This window comes from Bombus pyrosoma, linkage group LG9 (assembly GCF_014825855.1).
Source record: "Bombus pyrosoma isolate SC7728 linkage group LG9, ASM1482585v1, whole genome shotgun sequence".
Classification (NCBI taxonomy): domain Eukaryota; kingdom Metazoa; phylum Arthropoda; class Insecta; order Hymenoptera; family Apidae; genus Bombus; species Bombus pyrosoma.
This window is the reverse complement of record NC_057778.1, coordinates 8836737-8854115: the sequence shown is the minus strand read 5'-3', so window position 1 is coordinate 8854115 and position 17379 is coordinate 8836737. Positions and strand designations below refer to the sequence as shown.

Here is a 17379-nt window from a genome sequence, read left to right as displayed (position 1 = left end):
CAATTAGCATAAGGATTAGTTAAGAGTTGAGTTTAATTTGAAAAAAGTATTGTAATTTTAAGCATTTTTTAATACTACAAATACAATGAAACGCATTGAACTCATTTAAAATTAAAAATAGCAATCATGATACACATTAATTGAATCATCGCAAATGTTTCCTCCCTTTATTAAAAAATCATAGTTTTTCATTTTCTAACTAAAATCATTTCTTTTATAATCCAGAAAAATAAAATGTAGAAGGTATTATGATACTGTTATTCTTATATTATTCTTGTGTAAAATTAGATATATTCTTATCGATTTCAATCGTAATGTCTGTCGTAAGATTTGAAACAACAAATTATTTTAGTGCCAATATGTAGCTATAACTACATACATACAGCTGTACATACATATACGATTGCAATTGACCAGCAGATGGTGCTGAAAATCAAGTTCCCTCTCTTTTACTTTGATAATGATGTACGATGTACAATGTACAATATATTCCTTTACAAATCTCTACTATAAATGTTTGTTGAAGTCTCACTTGTCCCACGATCACACGTCTTGTTACCTAGTTGTGTAATTCCATTACTGGAGAAAAATACGTTCGGTACAAAATGTTGAAAATTGCAGCGGTGATAGCGCTTTGCACCACTGGAATAGCTTTCTTTTTATCGTAAGTTCACTGATGTTATAAGATAATTAATAGTGAATTGAAAACTATATTACTAACAACATCAATACTCCACAACACAACCGTACATAACGGTTAATGCTTATGTTTGATCCTTTTCTGTACGTTTCATGCTATAAATTTTTCTGACACCACGCTGTTTCATACATTTTCATAAATTTTCATAATGTTTTGAATATCATTTTACAAATTTTAATATTACTTTCTTAGATATCTTGTTCATTAAATTTATAATTACTTTGTGTCGGCTTCCCATTGTCTATTTAAAACAAGAAAATTTTATTTGTGCATAATTTTGTGAATAATTGTATAATTCATCATATTTTAAACTTAGAAGACCTTAGTATTCATCAATACTTTCAACAAAGGAATATTTGAATATTTATGTGTATTTTAGAAAACAAACTTAGAATATTTTAAAAGTTTATAAAATATTGAAAATTAAAAACTTTGGCACGTATGATTTATATGTTTTATGAGGAAACAGGATTTTTTTAATTTAATCAAATTTTCGTTACAAACGTTTTATGTCACATGTTATGTAATACGTATTCATTCGTAAAATTAATTTACTTGTTTATTTACTAGTGTACTACAAATCAACAAATCAATGTCTCTGAATTCTTAGATACCATGGCTTAAAAACAAATTCAACTAATTGTTACGATTATTCGGTTATAACTTACTATTTACAACGTACTACTATGTGCTAGTTACAACGATAAAAATAGAAGGTTATTAAGTAAATATGCATAGCAATTCCTAGTAACAAGTATTTAATCTGTAATTCTAACGTAATTTTTTGTATAATTAGATTTTGCATTTGAAAATAAATAATGCACAAATATATAAAACTAAAAAAAGCATTTCTATCAATTGACTAAACTATATTGGCATCAGTAATATTTACTATTGAATTATATGATCATGTTGAATTTAGGAAGAATTACTAATTGGTGAATGAAGGTCATATTTATTTTACATATATTCTCTTCTATATGTTCAAGTACATATATATTATAGCATACAGTCTTTACCATACCAAAATACCTCCATCAAGTGTATCTAATCGCGTATAGATATTTTCGCAATTGATCCATTTGAATCAGAAGAATAATGATAAAATGGAATCATATACGTATTTTTCTTTCGCTATTTCGTATACTTAATATTTTGAAGCATAAATGTAATATTTACAAAATTGCAAATCTAATGTAGCCGTTTAATCGACGTATAAAATGCTTAATTTTATCCATCATTCAAATCATTTATAATTCGGTGTAAGATTAAAGTAAGAAAAGAAGATCCATTTGATTAAAAGAGATTGATGTAATAAATCTATTATTTAATATATGACTATTCTATTAATAAAATTCGCTATATCATGCGATGACTAGCAAAAAATTGTAATTATCATTCATTAAAAACCAATATACTATTATAATGTTGACTTTTGTACTTTATCACTATCTAACTTTAAATTATTACCTACATACGACACGTAGTTTACATTACAGTATAAAAAGTCATAAGCAGCAAATAAAACAAGTAAACAATATTATTTTTCATTTATGCAACATAAGATCTTCTGACATGTATTGAGATTAGATTTTCTTATTTGTAATAAGATAATTCGAAATTCATTGATAACGATGTAGAATTACTGTCATTTACTGTTTGCTCCTTATAACGGTTTAAGAGCAGAATGTCCAGCCGTGGTGTTATCTAATCATCATAGCAGTTACAATTACATGACTTTCAAACATAACAAAATCAAGATCAGTTTCTACATTTCTAAAAATGAGCATACTAATAAAATGCTAGTAGGAATGTTCTTATTTCTATTCTGTTCTTCTTTCTATCCATCTTGAATATTATTCACAAAATACTTACGCTTCTATCTATGTAAATTGATTTTCTAACAAAACACCATTATCAAAATATTATTGTACAAAAAATATTTACCCTTATCAGAAAATATCAAAATATTATTGTTTTGAATTAAATTACGAAATTATACTGTAAAACAATTTTATATTGCACATTTTTTACCGATAGAATACTTTATAAAGCAGACCCGCGAGGCATGCCTCGTACTGTCTGTACATAGGTTAAGAACAAAGATTGATTACTCATCAGTTATAAGATATTGGTATTATATTTTTCAAATAAATCTTATCGTTCATCTAAGTATATCATATTTGATAAAACACTCTTACTCGCAAGTTGAGAAAACATGATTTCGATTTACGGAGGTCATGAGTGTAAAGTTTCAAAAATACAATCAACTAATTACATTTCAATATAAGGTTTTAATATTTAAAGTATTGTAACCTTTTTTTCGCAATTATTTAACAAAAGATCTCTTATTTTACCTGTGACTAATTATTATTTATTACATAAATAAATTCAATAATTCGTTTAGTTCCACGGAAGAACATAAGGTTCCAACGTTACCGGAGACAAACTGGGGACCGAAGAAAAATGGAAAAGAGTCTACAGAAATACGACCCTTCAAGATCGATGTACCAGCAAAAGTAAATAAAGAATAAAATAAGATTTATTTTTTGCTTCTAATCTTCTGATTATATTTTAAAAAGAATTCCTGAACTGTTCAAAGGTCTTGGATGATTTAAAATACCGCCTGACACATAGAAGAACGTACGCTCAACCATTGGAAGATGTTGCGTGGACTTACGGTATTTCGACTAAATACCTCAATACGGTACTTGATTATTGGAGTGATAAATATAACTGGACTGAAAGACAGGCGTTGCTAAACAAATATCCTCAGTTTATCACAACCATTCAAGGTAATGGAACAATTCGCATATTTTTTTAATTAACAAAAAATCCTAAACAAAGTTAAAAGTATGAACTTAAAAATGTTAGGTTTGGATATACATTTCTATCATGTGAAACCAACAAATCTACCAAAGGATAAGAACTTAAAAGTTCTGCCTCTGCTAATGCTACACGGATGGCCGGGATCAGTTGTGGAATTCCAAAAAATTATACCCATACTAACAAAACCTTGGCCTAATCAGAACTTCGTGTTCGAAGTTATTGCACCGTCACTTCCGGGATACGGTTTCTCAGAAGGAGCGGTACGACCGGGCATGGCCACTAGTCAGGTAACGCTTCTCTTTTTTCTTTACACAAAAATATGACTGACGTACATATTATTTTCTACTGACTTTTTTCTCAGATGGCTGTAGTATTCAAGAATCTGATGCATAGACTTGGCTTTGAAAAGTTTTATGTCCAAGGAGGTGATTGGGGATCTCTTATTTCCGCTAACATGGCTGCTCTATTCCCCGAAAAGTTAGTAATAATAGTAATATAAATTTTTAAAAGAAATGGAACGTTATGCATTTGATTTTTAGAATAACTGGCTTACACACGAACATGTGTGTCGTCCTGATGTCAGCGTCTAATTTCGCTTGGTCAATTATTGGTAGCTATTTCCCATCTTTAGTAGGAGCAAAGGAACATTATTCACTATATTACCCCTTCAGTGCAGCTATGTCTGCGCTAATTGAAGAAAGTGGTTATTTCCACATACAGGCTACAAAGCCAGACACTATAGGTATTTTTGCTTCCTCTGTTGAAAGTTATTTTATTGATGAAATACATTGTTTAAATGTACATATATGAATTATATATAAATTATAAGATTTAAAATTTATAAAACTGTTCCTCAGGCACTGCATTAACTGCCTCGCCTGATGCATTAGCGGCATATATTTTGGAAAAGTTCAGCACATGGACAAATAAAGCATATAAAGAACGAGATGATGGTGGTTTAACAGAAAAATATACGTTAGACGAGCTGTTAGACAATATAATGATATATTGGGTCAGTAACAGCATTACTACAAGTGTCAGACTTTATGCTGAGAACTTTGATTCAGCATATAGAGCTTTAAAAGTTGATCAGTAAGTTTATCTCATTCTATAAATTTATGAATTTTTTTGTGCCTATACCGAATGTTTAAAAATACATTTTATTTCAGATTGCCCATAAATGTACCTACAGCTTGTGCAGCATTCCCACAGGAATTATTACTTCAGCCTGAAAGTTTGCTTAAATCAAGATATCCTAACATAATTCAATATAATATTATGCCACGTGGTGGACACTTTGCAGCTTTTGAAGAACCTAGACTCCTAGCTGATGATATTTTCAGTTTTGTTAAAAAAACTGAGGAACTTAAGGCAAAATCTGTATAAATTGTGGTTCAATTTAATTCTTAATCATTTTTGCACAAGTAATGATATATTTTTTTAAACTACTTTAATAAATTGTACATGTTTCATATTAAATATAAACGAGAATCTTGATTATTTACATTCAGTATCATTTACAGTTTAATACATTGTACTTTACAATACCAGTCATACAAAATGTTAACAAGTTTCATCTGACTTAATCAACATTGATTTTGTACAAGTTTTGTGTAATATTATTTATAAGATAATTACCTTATCATGGATTATACGTTGCTAGCACCAGACTTCTCAACATTTTCTAATAAGCTTTGTAAATTAGTCTCAAACAATTCACATCTAATTGGCATTTCCAGTGAATAAAAAGGATTTTTCAAAGCATAATCTGCGTATAGTTCATATACTCTTTTCAACAGAATTTCTATTCCACTCTGTGTAGGTTCTGCTACCACAATGAATTTAATTCCAGTTAATGTTTGGTAGCAATGTAATCTAAATGTATCTGCTTCTAAAATTTCAATGCCAGAACAACGGGGTTCAGGACTTAATTGACTAGCAATTGCAAACAGAGGATAGAACATTGATGCTAAAAAAATTTTTTCATTGGTTGTCATCCTTGCTCGACTAAATCTAAGCAACATAGGAAAATTCTCTGGTTGTTCTAGCAATTCAAACACATCTTTCCCATTCTCCAATTCGCGACCTATTACGGGACTACCATTTACTGCAGTTAAAACATGACCCACTGCAAGAAACGAATACATTAGTCAATCGTGAAATATAAAGAAATTTTTTTGGAAATGAAGGAGATTTCCTTACCATTAATTCCATCTTTTTGCCCAAATGAGACGACAATCTTCTTATTTTCGTAATTTAACTTTATATCAAGAGGAAAATTAAATGTCCTTTCATTTTCAATTCGTGGAACATTGTGATCGTGATTAAATATTAGTCCACCCGATTTTGATACGATATAAACACCATAAATAACCATGATTATGTTATTTTAAATTACAATGTAATTAATTTCCACTTTTCAGTTACTAATTTTAAACTTCATCTATTTATAGTTTTCAATTAACTGTTTATTTATGATACAACTGTCAAATATCAAGTATTTTTTAGGTTATGTTTTACTTAGATTTCATATGAAAACCAGTAGTCGTTCGTAAATAGCTTAGATTTCACATGAAAATTACTAGACAGTTCATAAATAGCTTACAACTCATATATTAATCACAGATAATTTGATAACGGTTAGTACGCAAATTATAATTATATATTAATAAATATATATTGAGTTTTTGTCTCGTGTTAAAATGGACAATAAGAAATAAGAGACAGCGTCAACGAGCACGTGGTTATACACAATTGTCTATAAGTCCAAACGAGTTTTAAATTTGTATAATAGATTATACATTACTCTTTGCAAGACAAATCTTTGAATCATGGAAGAGAATTCGCATTTTTCCCATATAATTTACAAAAATGATCCCTTATTATTTAAGAGTTACGTTGGTAAAGAAGTGAACATTTCAACTGAAGATAATAACACGATTTCTGGTATTGTTTATACGGTTGATCCGGTATCAGAAAGGTTAGAAAATCTTTCATATAATATTTTAAGTCCTCGGTATTATTTATATATATATATATATATTTGTAAATAATTTATAAATTGTATTGCAGTATTGTACTCCTACAAGGCTGCCAACAAAATAATTTAAAAATTGTATTTGGTCATGCGATAAAAAATATAGAGATCTCTCCAAACCAATTATGCGAATTACCACAATTGTTTATGAACGCGCCAACAAGTATTCTTCGATCGACAGTAGAGAAGCGAAAAAGTGCTGTGATAAAATTATTGCAAGAAAATAGATTCCCCGTAAAAGAACAGAACGACATTTTAACAATAGAAAATGTACTTTCAATAAAACCACCGTATGAACCCGCCGATTGCATTTGCGATAATAGCATTATCTTGGGAAGAATTCAAAATCTTCTTTCCCGTATACAAATTTGATGTACCGACGTTTCCTAACAATATTTTACTTCTTCTTTAATTAATTAATGAAATAATAGTGTTATATTAATAAGAATAATACAAATTGTATTAAAAAGATTGCTTTATTTTTTTTAATTTGAATTATATTTCTTTTTTACCATAAAATATTTTATTTTTCGCACGTATCATATCGTCTAAAATAAAGTTTCGCTTAGTATACATAAATCAATCGCAGATGAAAGTGTTTCATTTACAATTGAATTCAATATTAATATAGATACATAATATTAATTTCATTTCTTCCGTTATTTTAAATTTATATCATTAAGCTACATTCTTTTCAATCTAAATATAAAATATGATTTTAAATATAAATTAGATCAAAACGACAATTTCTTAGAAACTATTTGCAATTAAGGTGAAACAAAATATATGTTGTTGCTTTTTAAAAAGTATATAATTCAGTTGATGCTCTAAATAGAAAAATGATATTAAAAAATTTGTGCAGCTAGTCTGATAATGTGCAATTCTTTACAAAATCAAATACTTAATCATATGATATTATATCGTTCTAAAAATAAAAAAACAATATATGAAATTATCACTTCTGAAAACGTGCGCCTTTTGCAGAAAATAAAGTATAAAATGCTTTATTTTCTTTTTTGGACATGACGCTCGTCTTAAAAGAAGAAATGCAGACTGGAAAGAAAGCTATAAAACTATTTAAAACATTATTAAAAAAAATAAATTTTTAATCGTAGTATCGTAGTATAAATTTGTATAATATTTAAGTGAGAAAAAACATTATATTTTGTCATCTTAAATTTAAACCCTCTTGCTGTAATAACCGGAGATAATTTATCACTTGCGATAAATTCAAAGTATTATTTCCGGTGTTTGTTGCGCATAGATGTGTATCTTTTGCATTAAATATGTCAAGTACTTACCTTAACTGTTCGTTGCGTATATGTATTTGCGTGTATGCGTGAACTTTCTTAAACATATAATGGAAAGTAAATAAATTTACAAAGCTCTATGCTGTTGCATACCTCGTAATACTAAGGTATTTGCCATAGCAATAGGGATTAAATTTTGATGTAAAAGCTTAATATGAAGTAAATGCAATTTTGGTAGTGCGGTGTAGAATTCATCAAAGAGCTTCCAAATATCTTCAGTAAAATCTTGGTTCGATCTTTTCCCTTCTTTTAGAAAAATATCGAACTTCTAACTTTTCTATTTTACTCGGGAAGGACGAACTACTTTGAGTAAATTTTATCTGTTAGAACTACCTTGTGAATCTAGGATTTTTGGCATATCACAGTCACCGATATGTGCATATGCCTCTACGAGCTTCGTGCACGTAAAATAACGAGCCAATTGAACTCTGACGCACTCTTGGCTTCTCCGTAATATTTTGTAATTCGTTGTACATAGTGCGGAAAATCTTTAAAAATACTCGACACTTTCTTCGTTTATGTGAAATTTCCAACGATATACGAAAAAGAGGAAGAAGAAGCAGTTTCTTCTAAAATAATGGATTATTAATTTATGATGTCATAATTGATAGCGACACACACACACGCGCGCGCACACGCACACACACACACACACGCACGCACACGCGCGCACACACACACACGCGCATATTCTTTTGTTATTTGTGATTCAATTAAGAGGTACAGTGTGGGCATCAATGGAAAAGCGTATAAAAGAATGCGTGTAGAGTTCTTTTAAGGCAGTGTTTCTCCATAGAAATACGAGGGGCTTCTTTGGAGCAAAGTGAATATCCTAGACAGTCTATTTTCTACATAGCAGGTCATTCGGTCTCTCCATCGGAATAGTATTCAATAGGCGCTGGATCGCGAATTTTACGAGAATATCTTAAACCTAAGGAATCTGCAAGACTCTCAATATGTGACAATACCTATATGAAGAAAAGAAAAATGAAAATCTCAATTAGAAATAATACTCGTGTTCAAGAAAGAGGGAAAAGAAAAGATAGACTGGCAAAAAAATGTATATACTTACATAATCTAGTTGTTGTTTAGTGTGTGCAGCAGAAAGACAAAATCGTATTCTGCCTTCCATTAATGGAGTTGCTGGAAATCCAACACCTACTGCAGCTATGTTATACGTAGTTAACGTTCGCACGACTGCGCTGTTAATTGGAAGCATAATTATGATTTGATTTTCAATTTGTTTCATCTCCTCATACTATAATCTTGGACACATACCCTATTTTAGAAAATAGATAAACTAACATAGGTACAACAGGCGAGTCTTCGTTCCCATAAATAATAACTCCAATCTGATTAAGTCTGCGCCTAAAGTATCTAGTATTTCTTGCTAATTGTTTCGTTCTTCTCTTTCCATCGTCTGTACCATCTTCACCGGTAATTATTTTCATCGAAGTTATGATTTGCTGTGCTATCGGTGGAGACATGGCTACTGCGTAAGTATGCGCATGACTGTATATCCTTAAATGGTTTATTAATGACTAGAATTATAGAAACGTCATTATTACCGTCAATTTTTGATATCAAGAAGGGACATTATATTTATAATTATGAGAATATTCCTCAAAAATCTGTTTACCTTTGTTCCAGCAATATAACCTCCAGCAGATCCAAAACTTTTTGTAAAAGTACCCATTAGTATGTCCACCTCTCTTGGATCAATTTCATAATAATCGCAAACTCCTCTTCCACGTTTACCTAATGCACCAGTGCTATGAGCCTCATCCAAATAAAGATATGCCTGTTATATTCAATTACACTTTAATATTCTAGATACATTGCAGTAGAGTTACATATGTGTAAATAAATGTACACACTTTGTACTTCTTCTTGAGTTGCAAAATCTCAGGTAAATGTACAATAGAACCTTCCATGGAATAAACGCCTTCCACTACAATTACTATTTTCTTCCAAGGTTTTCCAGAATCTGGTTGACCAAAAACTATTGCAGTTTTTAAGCATTTTTCTAGATGCTTCATGTCTATAACAATACAAAATTGAACATTTTAGACAAGTAATATATCGGATTTTACCGGTGTCGATTCACTATTTTACAAACTTACTATTATGCTTAAACACTCTCACAGTAGCACCGGACAGCCTCAGCCCAAGTATCAATGAAGCATGATTTTTTTCATCACTTAGTACTAAACAACCTTTGCTTACTAACGAGGGCAAATTAAGAGCATTTGTTGCAAAACCCATTCCAAAAACAATGGCGTCCTCCACGCCCAAAAATCTAGCCGTCAGCTGTTCTAATTCTTCGTGAATTGGCATGTTTCCTAAATATAAAAAAATATATATATATTTTTATTGTAAAAAGTAAAAGTTTATAACTAAACTGAGAAAAATTCATTACCGAGTTCGAGGCGACTACTGCAACTAGCACAGCCAAATTTCTTCAAAGTTTCAATACTTTGATCAGCACATTTACCATTTGCCTCCGCGAAACCCAAGTAATTATACGATCCTAAATTTATACATTCTGATGTCGTTCCTGTAAACCTAAATAAAAAAATAGCAAATATAAAATAATGATATGACTTAATACTAGATACAATATTAAGATACAGTGAAACTACAATTTTTTATTTACCATTTTGTTATTTTATTTAACTAAAACGTGAAAATATCGTATATATATATATACATACATTTAATGAATTCATTCGATAAAAATTTATATTGAATCGGATTAAACAGAATTCCTAAATAAAATATGGGAGAAGACTGAAATGGAGATGGTCTTGAAAATTAGATGATATTAATCAAAAACGATGAAGCTGATCAAAGTCCATTGAATTTGATTTCCAAGTTATAAATCTGCTTTCTCGCTCACTAGTCGTCAAATCCCCTTGAGTTCTTCATTACATTTAATCAAGGCGAATGTCTGCCTTCCTGTACTTCCAATCGAGTTACGATTTTCGAATCCGTACATTTCACATTGATGTTACCTCAGATTCATTTTAAAATTGAACAATAATCATATTGAAATTAATAGAGTTTACGTATAATAACAAGAAAAAGGACTAAGATAAGAATTAATACATACAAAATTCATACCAGTACGAATTACAGATTGTATTCATAATGAAATCTCATTTAATGTCAGATTTAATAAATATTAATCACAGAATTTTGTGTCAAAGCTGACGAAATATATTTAAACTTTTCGCTAACTTACTGAAACGTCCATCCATAATCTTTTGTTATTCTATCCTTAAGTGTAACTGTCGCACCTGGAACAGAACATATAGGCCTGTTCCAACAATCCCTCACTCTTCTGTAAACGTATCGAAGATAAAATTCTTCAAAATGTTCGTACAGTGCTGCATAACCCTGAAACAAAGAAAAGATTTGGAATCATTTGGAATCTTATTCCTTCATCGAAATTAATCTACTGTAGACAAATGATTAATCTTAATTGCGGAGAAAATCAGAATTATTTTCCTCTAACTTATTTAAAAATTAATTCTATAAAAAAGCAAATTAAGAAATAGAAAATAAGAAACAGAAAGAAAATTATAACACTTTCTAATGTAATGATCAATTTTTAAATATTATTTTTAATCATATTGCACGCTACTATGATTTGAATATTTACGTAAAAAAAAAATATCTTTATTAAAACAGAAAAGAGATTTATAGCTGTAAAGTACATATAAGTACAAAAATTCAATTACGAGCTAAATTAAATAAATTATTTCGTAAAGATTACAATGTGTAAAGTGATAATAGTTTTAAACAATCTTTCTAACATGAAATGAAATTTCAAATTCATCCTTTTGAATATTTCAAGACTGGACAATGGATTATTGGCCAGACAGCTGTACAATATACTGTATATGGCTGTATAGCATTGCGCAAAACTGTTCTCGCAAGTAGCACACTACAGTATTTACAGGGTGTCTCAAAATAAGTGATATAATATAGAAAAAATAGAATAATAGATTTTAACATGTCTGTATCAACGTAACTCGATGAATGAATTTCAATTTAAAACGTCTCCCATGGATCACACTTATCTTTTTCTTTCCTTTTTTTTTTTTTTAACATCCTATACAAGTTGTATAATGATCTTTGTCTTTATAAAAATATATAAGTCTTTGTAAAAGTATACTTAATAAATATATTTAATAATAGAAATAATCCTTCGAATGCTATTTAGAAATTATGATTTATATATAAATTACGACAATTCTCTTAAACATAATGGGAAGAGAAGAAGAAATCTTTTCTCTAAAAAAAAGAAAAAAAAGCAAATTGTCCATCTTTTTCTGTATTAATATCTGATACTAAATAGAAGAATATCAATTTACTAGACCCAGATCTTTCGATGCTATATACGTGTGATGATTCAACTCGAGATTAGATATCGAATCTTGTATTTTATTTCCGAGCCTCTCCCCTCAGTTTAATAAAAGAATTATCGAACATTTGTTAAAACATCGCAGAAAAATTCGATTAAATAAAATAGTTTATTCAAAAAATTTTAATGACATTAAAGAATTTTCATACTTTTTTAGAAACATATTATCGTGATGGAATTTTCCTTTGCGGATCGAGGTTTCAATTATTTATTTTCGTCAATCCTCACTGGCGCCGGGCAACTAAGATATAATTTACTTTTGTAAGCTTTTAATTGTTTTTAAGAAAGTACTTTGTCATCGTTGGAAATCCCTCTTATATTACGGTGATAAAAAAAATATCATGCATTAAAAATTGCTTAAAGGAAACCGTAACACAACGTGAATGATTATTTCGATTATCTGTTCCATTTGAAAGAAATTACGAACACGAACGTTTCGCGGTTACTGATTGTTTTACATTGCGATCAATCGAATCTCTTTAGTGAGCAATCGTAATTCAAATCGAATGGAATCGATTCCACTTCTCTTTCATGCGATTCTCTTTTTCGATTGCTTTCATTTTCGGCTCGATCATTACTTTTTAGTTTCTTTTCTTCTTTTTTTTCTATATATATATATATGTGTGTGTGTGTGTAATCATTATTATCGTAGATCAGAACTATAGAAAAAATGTATTTTATATCATGTAAGAATATACTGAAGTGTAATAAACTCTCTTTTTTGTATTATAAAAATTGTTTTTGTGAATCGAATTTTTGTAATATATCTATTATTCTAATACACTGTTTATTCAACACAGTAACTTCATTTATGTTTTGTAATAACATTGTGCTTACATGACTTTTATAAATTATTTCACTACGTGATCCTTAATGACGTTAGAAAATTTTTTATTTTATTAAAACTTGTTATTGCAGTCTTACCTCTCTATTGTGTTCTTGTGCGACTTTAGGGATGAAAAGTAATTGGTTTATAAAACCCAAAAACATAAGGATACAGAACCCTAGATGCGTTAACACAGCAGTGATGAACGGTATCCTCTCGAACGACTCCTTTGATCTTGGTTTCACTGGTTCTGCTCTCGTGTTATTTTCTGGAAACTAAATATGGTTTTCAATACATTTTCATTGATAATTAGACCGCGAATGTTTATGGGAAATTCATGTTTCTATGAACATGACTAGGGAGAGAGAGAGAGAGAGAGAGAGAGAGAGAGAAAGGGAGAGAGAAACAATCATGAAGCATTTTAAAGCATTAATAGCACTAAGTACTACAAATTATATAGACTGTGACTATTATTAAAAACATGGAAAGCATACAGGATACTTTTAAAAACAAAATTAAGGAGAAATTTAATCATATTATAAAAAGAAAATCTTGATTCTCATAAATGCGTAAAAATCCGCAATTTACAATTAACAGTCCGTTAATTTATAATTGACACGCGTAACAATTGAATTGCGTTCTACAAAAAAAAAAACGACTCTTACATCTTTTTTAAGTATTATACGCTGACTTATTATGTTACTGTCCAATCGTTTATCAACATCGAACGATCTTGTGTTATGTAAAATTCATTCGGAAGTAACATGGACGAGTAAAGACAGAATATAAACGGACCTTAAGCTGTCATGGTTATTACAGATAAGTTGTCGCGGTAGATAAATCGATCTTTCGGAAAGACATCGCTGATTGTGTTATTTTTTTATATTCTTGGAAATAGAAATTCGAAAATACAAACAAGTACAAATTTTATGATTTCGGAAGATTCCATGACAAGTTGAACTATTACGGAAAAAAGTAAGATAATTAATGGTGATCGATAAGTATCATGCTTTCTTCGTAATGAAAAATACTTGTAGAGTTGAAAAAAAGACATTGATAATTTCTTATATTAATCTGTTTAAGGAACAGTCGTATGTATATAGATTAGTACCGTGTACGCTGGAATTGAAACTTGAAATGATGACTTAAAAATTACGTTAATGTTCGGACTAATGACTCTTTTTCAATAATAGAATTGAGGAGTTATTTAGGATAAGGGTATATCCGTTAAAATCATGTTTCATGATATTCAATGGTGAAACTTTCTTTTGTATGTAGAATTGTGATATTTACGAGAGCCTATAAAATCAATAATACGTAAACTTCATCCATAGTGTACGATAATATGACACTAAAAAGATGAGTATTTTACTTGCAGCAAAAAATGATAAAAATTCAAAAAAATACTTTTGTATGCTCTTTTTGCGAATATAAAGTTTCTTCATTACATTGCTACATTGAAAGTAATTATATGTGTATATGTGTACGATATCTTATTAAACGAACAATTAAGTACATATAAACTAACAAAGACATATATAAAAGCTTTTCAATATATTTATTAAATAGAAAACAAATATGAAAGAGAGATTACATTTGCAGCTTAATTTGATGTCAAATTACATCAATAGCGGAAAAGATATTTATGAAGTTATTTTTTATGTGTTAAAATTTAATTTACGATAATGTTTTGTAACTTTATAGCGTTAGCTTTGTACACATAAACATCTATAAGTTATGTAGACAAAACTAATGCGTCATTGATTTTGTATATGAATTCGCAACGCATTACACATTAATCTTATCGATGTTATTAAAAATGTAAAAGATAGATTTTAAAAAATAGATGTTTACTTAGAAATATTAAGATAAAAATTACTAAAAGAAACTATCTGGAGAAATGCCCATAATTCGGAAAGCACCTCAATTGCAAGGGTATAAAGATTGATACTGATAATAGGTACATAATATTTGCGCATGTGCATATTGAAATGAAAATTTAATTTAAATCTCTTCCGGAAAATTATAAGAATTGGAGCAATTAACATTAAAAATTACTAGAATAGTAATTCAATTGATAAAATAGACATACATTTTTAAATTGTTGATCGGTTCGAATTTCGAGGTTAGTTTCCAAGAAATTTTGCTTATCGATGAAACATGTGATAAAAAGTTAATATTTCTACTTCTTTATCATTATTTCACAGCAAATGACTCAGGTTTTTTCTTGTATAATTAAAGGCCACGAATTGATAATTGCAAATGTTCCCATGTCAATTGCCATTGCACGATGATCATAATTTACAAACGTTCGAGAGTAACCACTGCAACAAAATGTATCCCGCAGCATTGCGGGAATGTAGAAAATTTCCAATTCATCGAGAAATTCGTATTGGTAATTTCGTTTCCTATATTACGATTTTTTAACAAGAATTAGGTTAGGGATACGCCGAACATGTCAATGGTTAAGTAAATTATATTGTTAATAATAATTATATGTATATTTTAAATGAAATAATTACTTTGGAAAATGTGGATCATTATCGTCGTAATCTACATACAATATTTATTTCTAGATTGCGGATTTTTATTCTAATTTATATCTTTATGAACACAATTAAAAAAATGATACTTAAAAAACATTTGTCGCCTTTTAAACATTATTACGTATCCTGTAGTAATATACTGTGTACTCTGTACATTTTTGTACATTTATGTTTCTCAAAAATATATAAAACATCCGCGATTTGCTTATTATTCTATATAGTGTCTAATGCACAAAAAATTTAAATTATTATATTGCAAAAGTTCATGAAATTTCATTTATCACTTTCTGATTAAAAAGAAAGATATAAGATAACATTGTTAGAGTTGTTATCTTAAAAAGGTGAGAAAGAATTTACCATATGAATAGTTATTATTCAACGAAAAACTAATCTTGCGTTAAAACTAGCTTCTCTTATCGCAATTTATTATAGCTAACCCAAGCAATGGTACAAAGTAACGGTCAAGTTGTTTCGTTTTCCTAGAATGTAATTGACGCAATTCCCGCCTAACGTTACAGTTACGATGCTAAAAGAATCACGCGAGTAGTCGAGGATAAACACTAGCATAAGAAAACATTATTTTGATATGTATCTGAATATCAAAGTAAAACGTCTTTTAGTTTAAATAAAGAAAATTAGTCAAATGCGAGTTCAATAACAATTGCAACGTGAACCACAATACCGTATTAATATCGCACAAAAACGAGACTGTTTTAAATTGAAATTTCTTGAATTGAAAATTGCTCGATATACGTTGCAACTAATCGAATCACAATCAAAACATGTTTCGCTTGTTTCTATAACAAATCTCAGTTTTAATTTTTGCGTATCTTTCTTCATTAACTTTAATATTGATGTTCAATATTCAATCGACAAATATTGTCTAGTAGCCATAACATAAAGTTCGTTTATATTGCACGGAATCAAATGATTCAAAATTAAAATATCTGACACAAAACTCAACTATTTCATAAATTGCACTAATATCCAATCGAGTTTATTGTCGAAAAGTTTGTTGCATATTCCGAATTATCAAGTAAAACTAATACGCGTGACACGATGACGATCTAACCTGTACACGTCCATTGGTTTGTAAACCAGCATGGCCGTTGGATAAGATGTCTTCGTAAAAGGTTAAGCCGTTTCTGCTTATTTTCTGCTCCTGTTCATTTAGCTTTCTCCTGGTGATAGCCTCCGTCGCCATTTTGCAAAGGGCGAATCTTTCACTAAGTATCGTAGAACCGGAGAGAGTACAGAGTGAGAGGAAAGAGAGAAAGAGGAAAAAAGAGAGAGTAAATACGTTAACTCAGTACGGAGAACAGGCAAAGACTGGCGATCAAGCCATGCGTCACAATACTAATCGCGCATGTGCACTGATTGTACTGAGTCGGCTGACTCTGTGACCGCGATATCTGCGATTTACACAGAAATACAGAGATAACGTAGAGATATACGGACACGCGCATGCGCAGGCAGGACGAATTAGAGTAATTACTTTTAGGATTAGTACAATTGAGAATAGTAATAATTAAACTAATGTGCGTGTTGATTAAAATTAACTCACCTTCTTTTCACGGTTGTCAAAAGCAAAGCTATATACTGAAGCTAAACAACATACATATATATTTATGTGTTTCTAATTTATAATCAAGAATTATGGAAAGACGATGCACCTGACGCATATACTGAATTGGGAATATAA

At 29.7% G+C, this 17379-nt stretch overlaps 4 protein-coding genes across 6 annotated transcripts; 2 read left to right on the top strand and 2 right to left on the bottom strand.

Moving 5' to 3' along the window:
- The first annotated feature begins 472 nt into the window (after positions 1-472).
- On the top strand, positions 473-5014 carry LOC122571017 (juvenile hormone epoxide hydrolase 1-like). The gene is made up of 8 exons (XM_043734158.1): positions 473-664; positions 3108-3219; positions 3303-3495; positions 3575-3816; positions 3891-4006; positions 4069-4271; positions 4387-4621; positions 4699-5014. The coding sequence occupies exons 1-8, from the start codon at positions 606-608 to the stop codon at positions 4913-4915; spliced, it is 1377 nt and encodes a 458-aa protein (XP_043590093.1). The 5' UTR covers positions 473-605; the 3' UTR covers positions 4916-5014.
- LOC122571019 (trafficking protein particle complex subunit 4) lies at positions 4963-6234 on the bottom strand. Its single transcript, XM_043734161.1, has 2 exons — positions 5732-6234; positions 4963-5657 (listed from the first exon to the last, which is right to left on the bottom strand). The coding sequence occupies exons 1-2, from the start codon at positions 5904-5906 to the stop codon at positions 5179-5181; spliced, it is 654 nt and encodes a 217-aa protein (XP_043590096.1). The 5' UTR covers positions 5907-6234; the 3' UTR covers positions 4963-5178.
- A 116-nt stretch (positions 6235-6350) lies between these two features.
- Positions 6351-8142, top strand: LOC122571020 (gem-associated protein 6-like). Its single transcript, XM_043734162.1, has 2 exons — positions 6351-6509; positions 6602-8142. Exons 1-2 carry the CDS (start codon positions 6361-6363, stop codon positions 6936-6938), a joined length of 486 nt encoding a protein of 161 aa, XP_043590097.1. The 5' UTR covers positions 6351-6360; the 3' UTR covers positions 6939-8142.
- Positions 8143-8450: 308 nt separating this feature from the next.
- LOC122571016 (serine palmitoyltransferase 2) lies at positions 8451-17067 on the bottom strand. Of its 3 annotated transcripts, none has more exons than XM_043734154.1 (10): positions 16750-17067; positions 13230-13406; positions 11121-11275; positions 10296-10441; positions 10000-10218; positions 9754-9917; positions 9516-9677; positions 9155-9417; positions 8949-9078; positions 8451-8844 (listed from the first exon to the last, which is right to left on the bottom strand). In XM_043734154.1, the coding sequence occupies exons 1-10, from the start codon at positions 16879-16881 to the stop codon at positions 8737-8739; spliced, it is 1656 nt and encodes a 551-aa protein (XP_043590089.1). In that variant the 5' UTR covers positions 16882-17067; the 3' UTR covers positions 8451-8736. The 3 variants fall into 3 exon arrangements, with proteins under 3 accessions (XP_043590089.1, XP_043590092.1, XP_043590091.1); XM_043734157.1 differs by having other exon boundaries at positions 13230-13399; positions 16750-16887; XM_043734156.1 differs by lacking the exon at positions 16750-17067 and adding an exon at positions 15224-16731.
- Between the last annotated feature and the right edge of the window lie 312 nt (positions 17068-17379).

What these genes read in the sequence shown, in the direction of transcription:
- LOC122571017 (XM_043734158.1), top strand. Translation starts at nt 606, where the DNA reads ATGTTGAAAATTGCAGCGGTGATAGCGCTTTGCACCACTGGAATAGCT. An exon ending in AGATCGATGTACCAGCAAAA is followed by an intron (nt 3,220 to 3,302) that starts GTAAATAAAGAA and finishes AACTGTTCAAAG; the next exon opens with GTCTTGGATGATTTAAAATA. An exon ending in CGGGCATGGCCACTAGTCAG is followed by an intron (nt 3,817 to 3,890) that starts GTAACGCTTCTC and finishes CTTTTTTCTCAG; the next exon opens with ATGGCTGTAGTATTCAAGAA.
- LOC122571019 (XM_043734161.1), bottom strand. Translation starts at nt 5,906, where the DNA reads ATGGTTATTTATGGTGTTTATATCGTATCAAAATCGGGTGGACTAATA. An exon ending in GCAAAAAGATGGAATTAATG is followed by an intron (nt 5,658 to 5,731) that starts GTAAGGAAATCT and finishes CGTTTCTTGCAG; the next exon opens with TGGGTCATGTTTTAACTGCA.
- LOC122571020 (XM_043734162.1), top strand. Translation starts at nt 6,361, where the DNA reads ATGGAAGAGAATTCGCATTTTTCCCATATAATTTACAAAAATGATCCC. An exon ending in GTTGATCCGGTATCAGAAAG is followed by an intron (nt 6,510 to 6,601) that starts GTTAGAAAATCT and finishes ATTGTATTGCAG; the next exon opens with TATTGTACTCCTACAAGGCT.
- LOC122571016 (XM_043734154.1), bottom strand. Translation starts at nt 16,881, where the DNA reads ATGGCGACGGAGGCTATCACCAGGAGAAAGCTAAATGAACAGGAGCAG. An exon ending in AAACCAATGGACGTGTACAG is followed by an intron (nt 13,407 to 16,749) that starts GTTAGATCGTCA and finishes AACCATATTTAG; the next exon opens with TTTCCAGAAAATAACACGAG. An exon ending in AACTCAAGAAGAAGTACAAA is followed by an intron (nt 9,678 to 9,753) that starts GTGTGTACATTT and finishes TGAATATAACAG; the next exon opens with GCATATCTTTATTTGGATGA.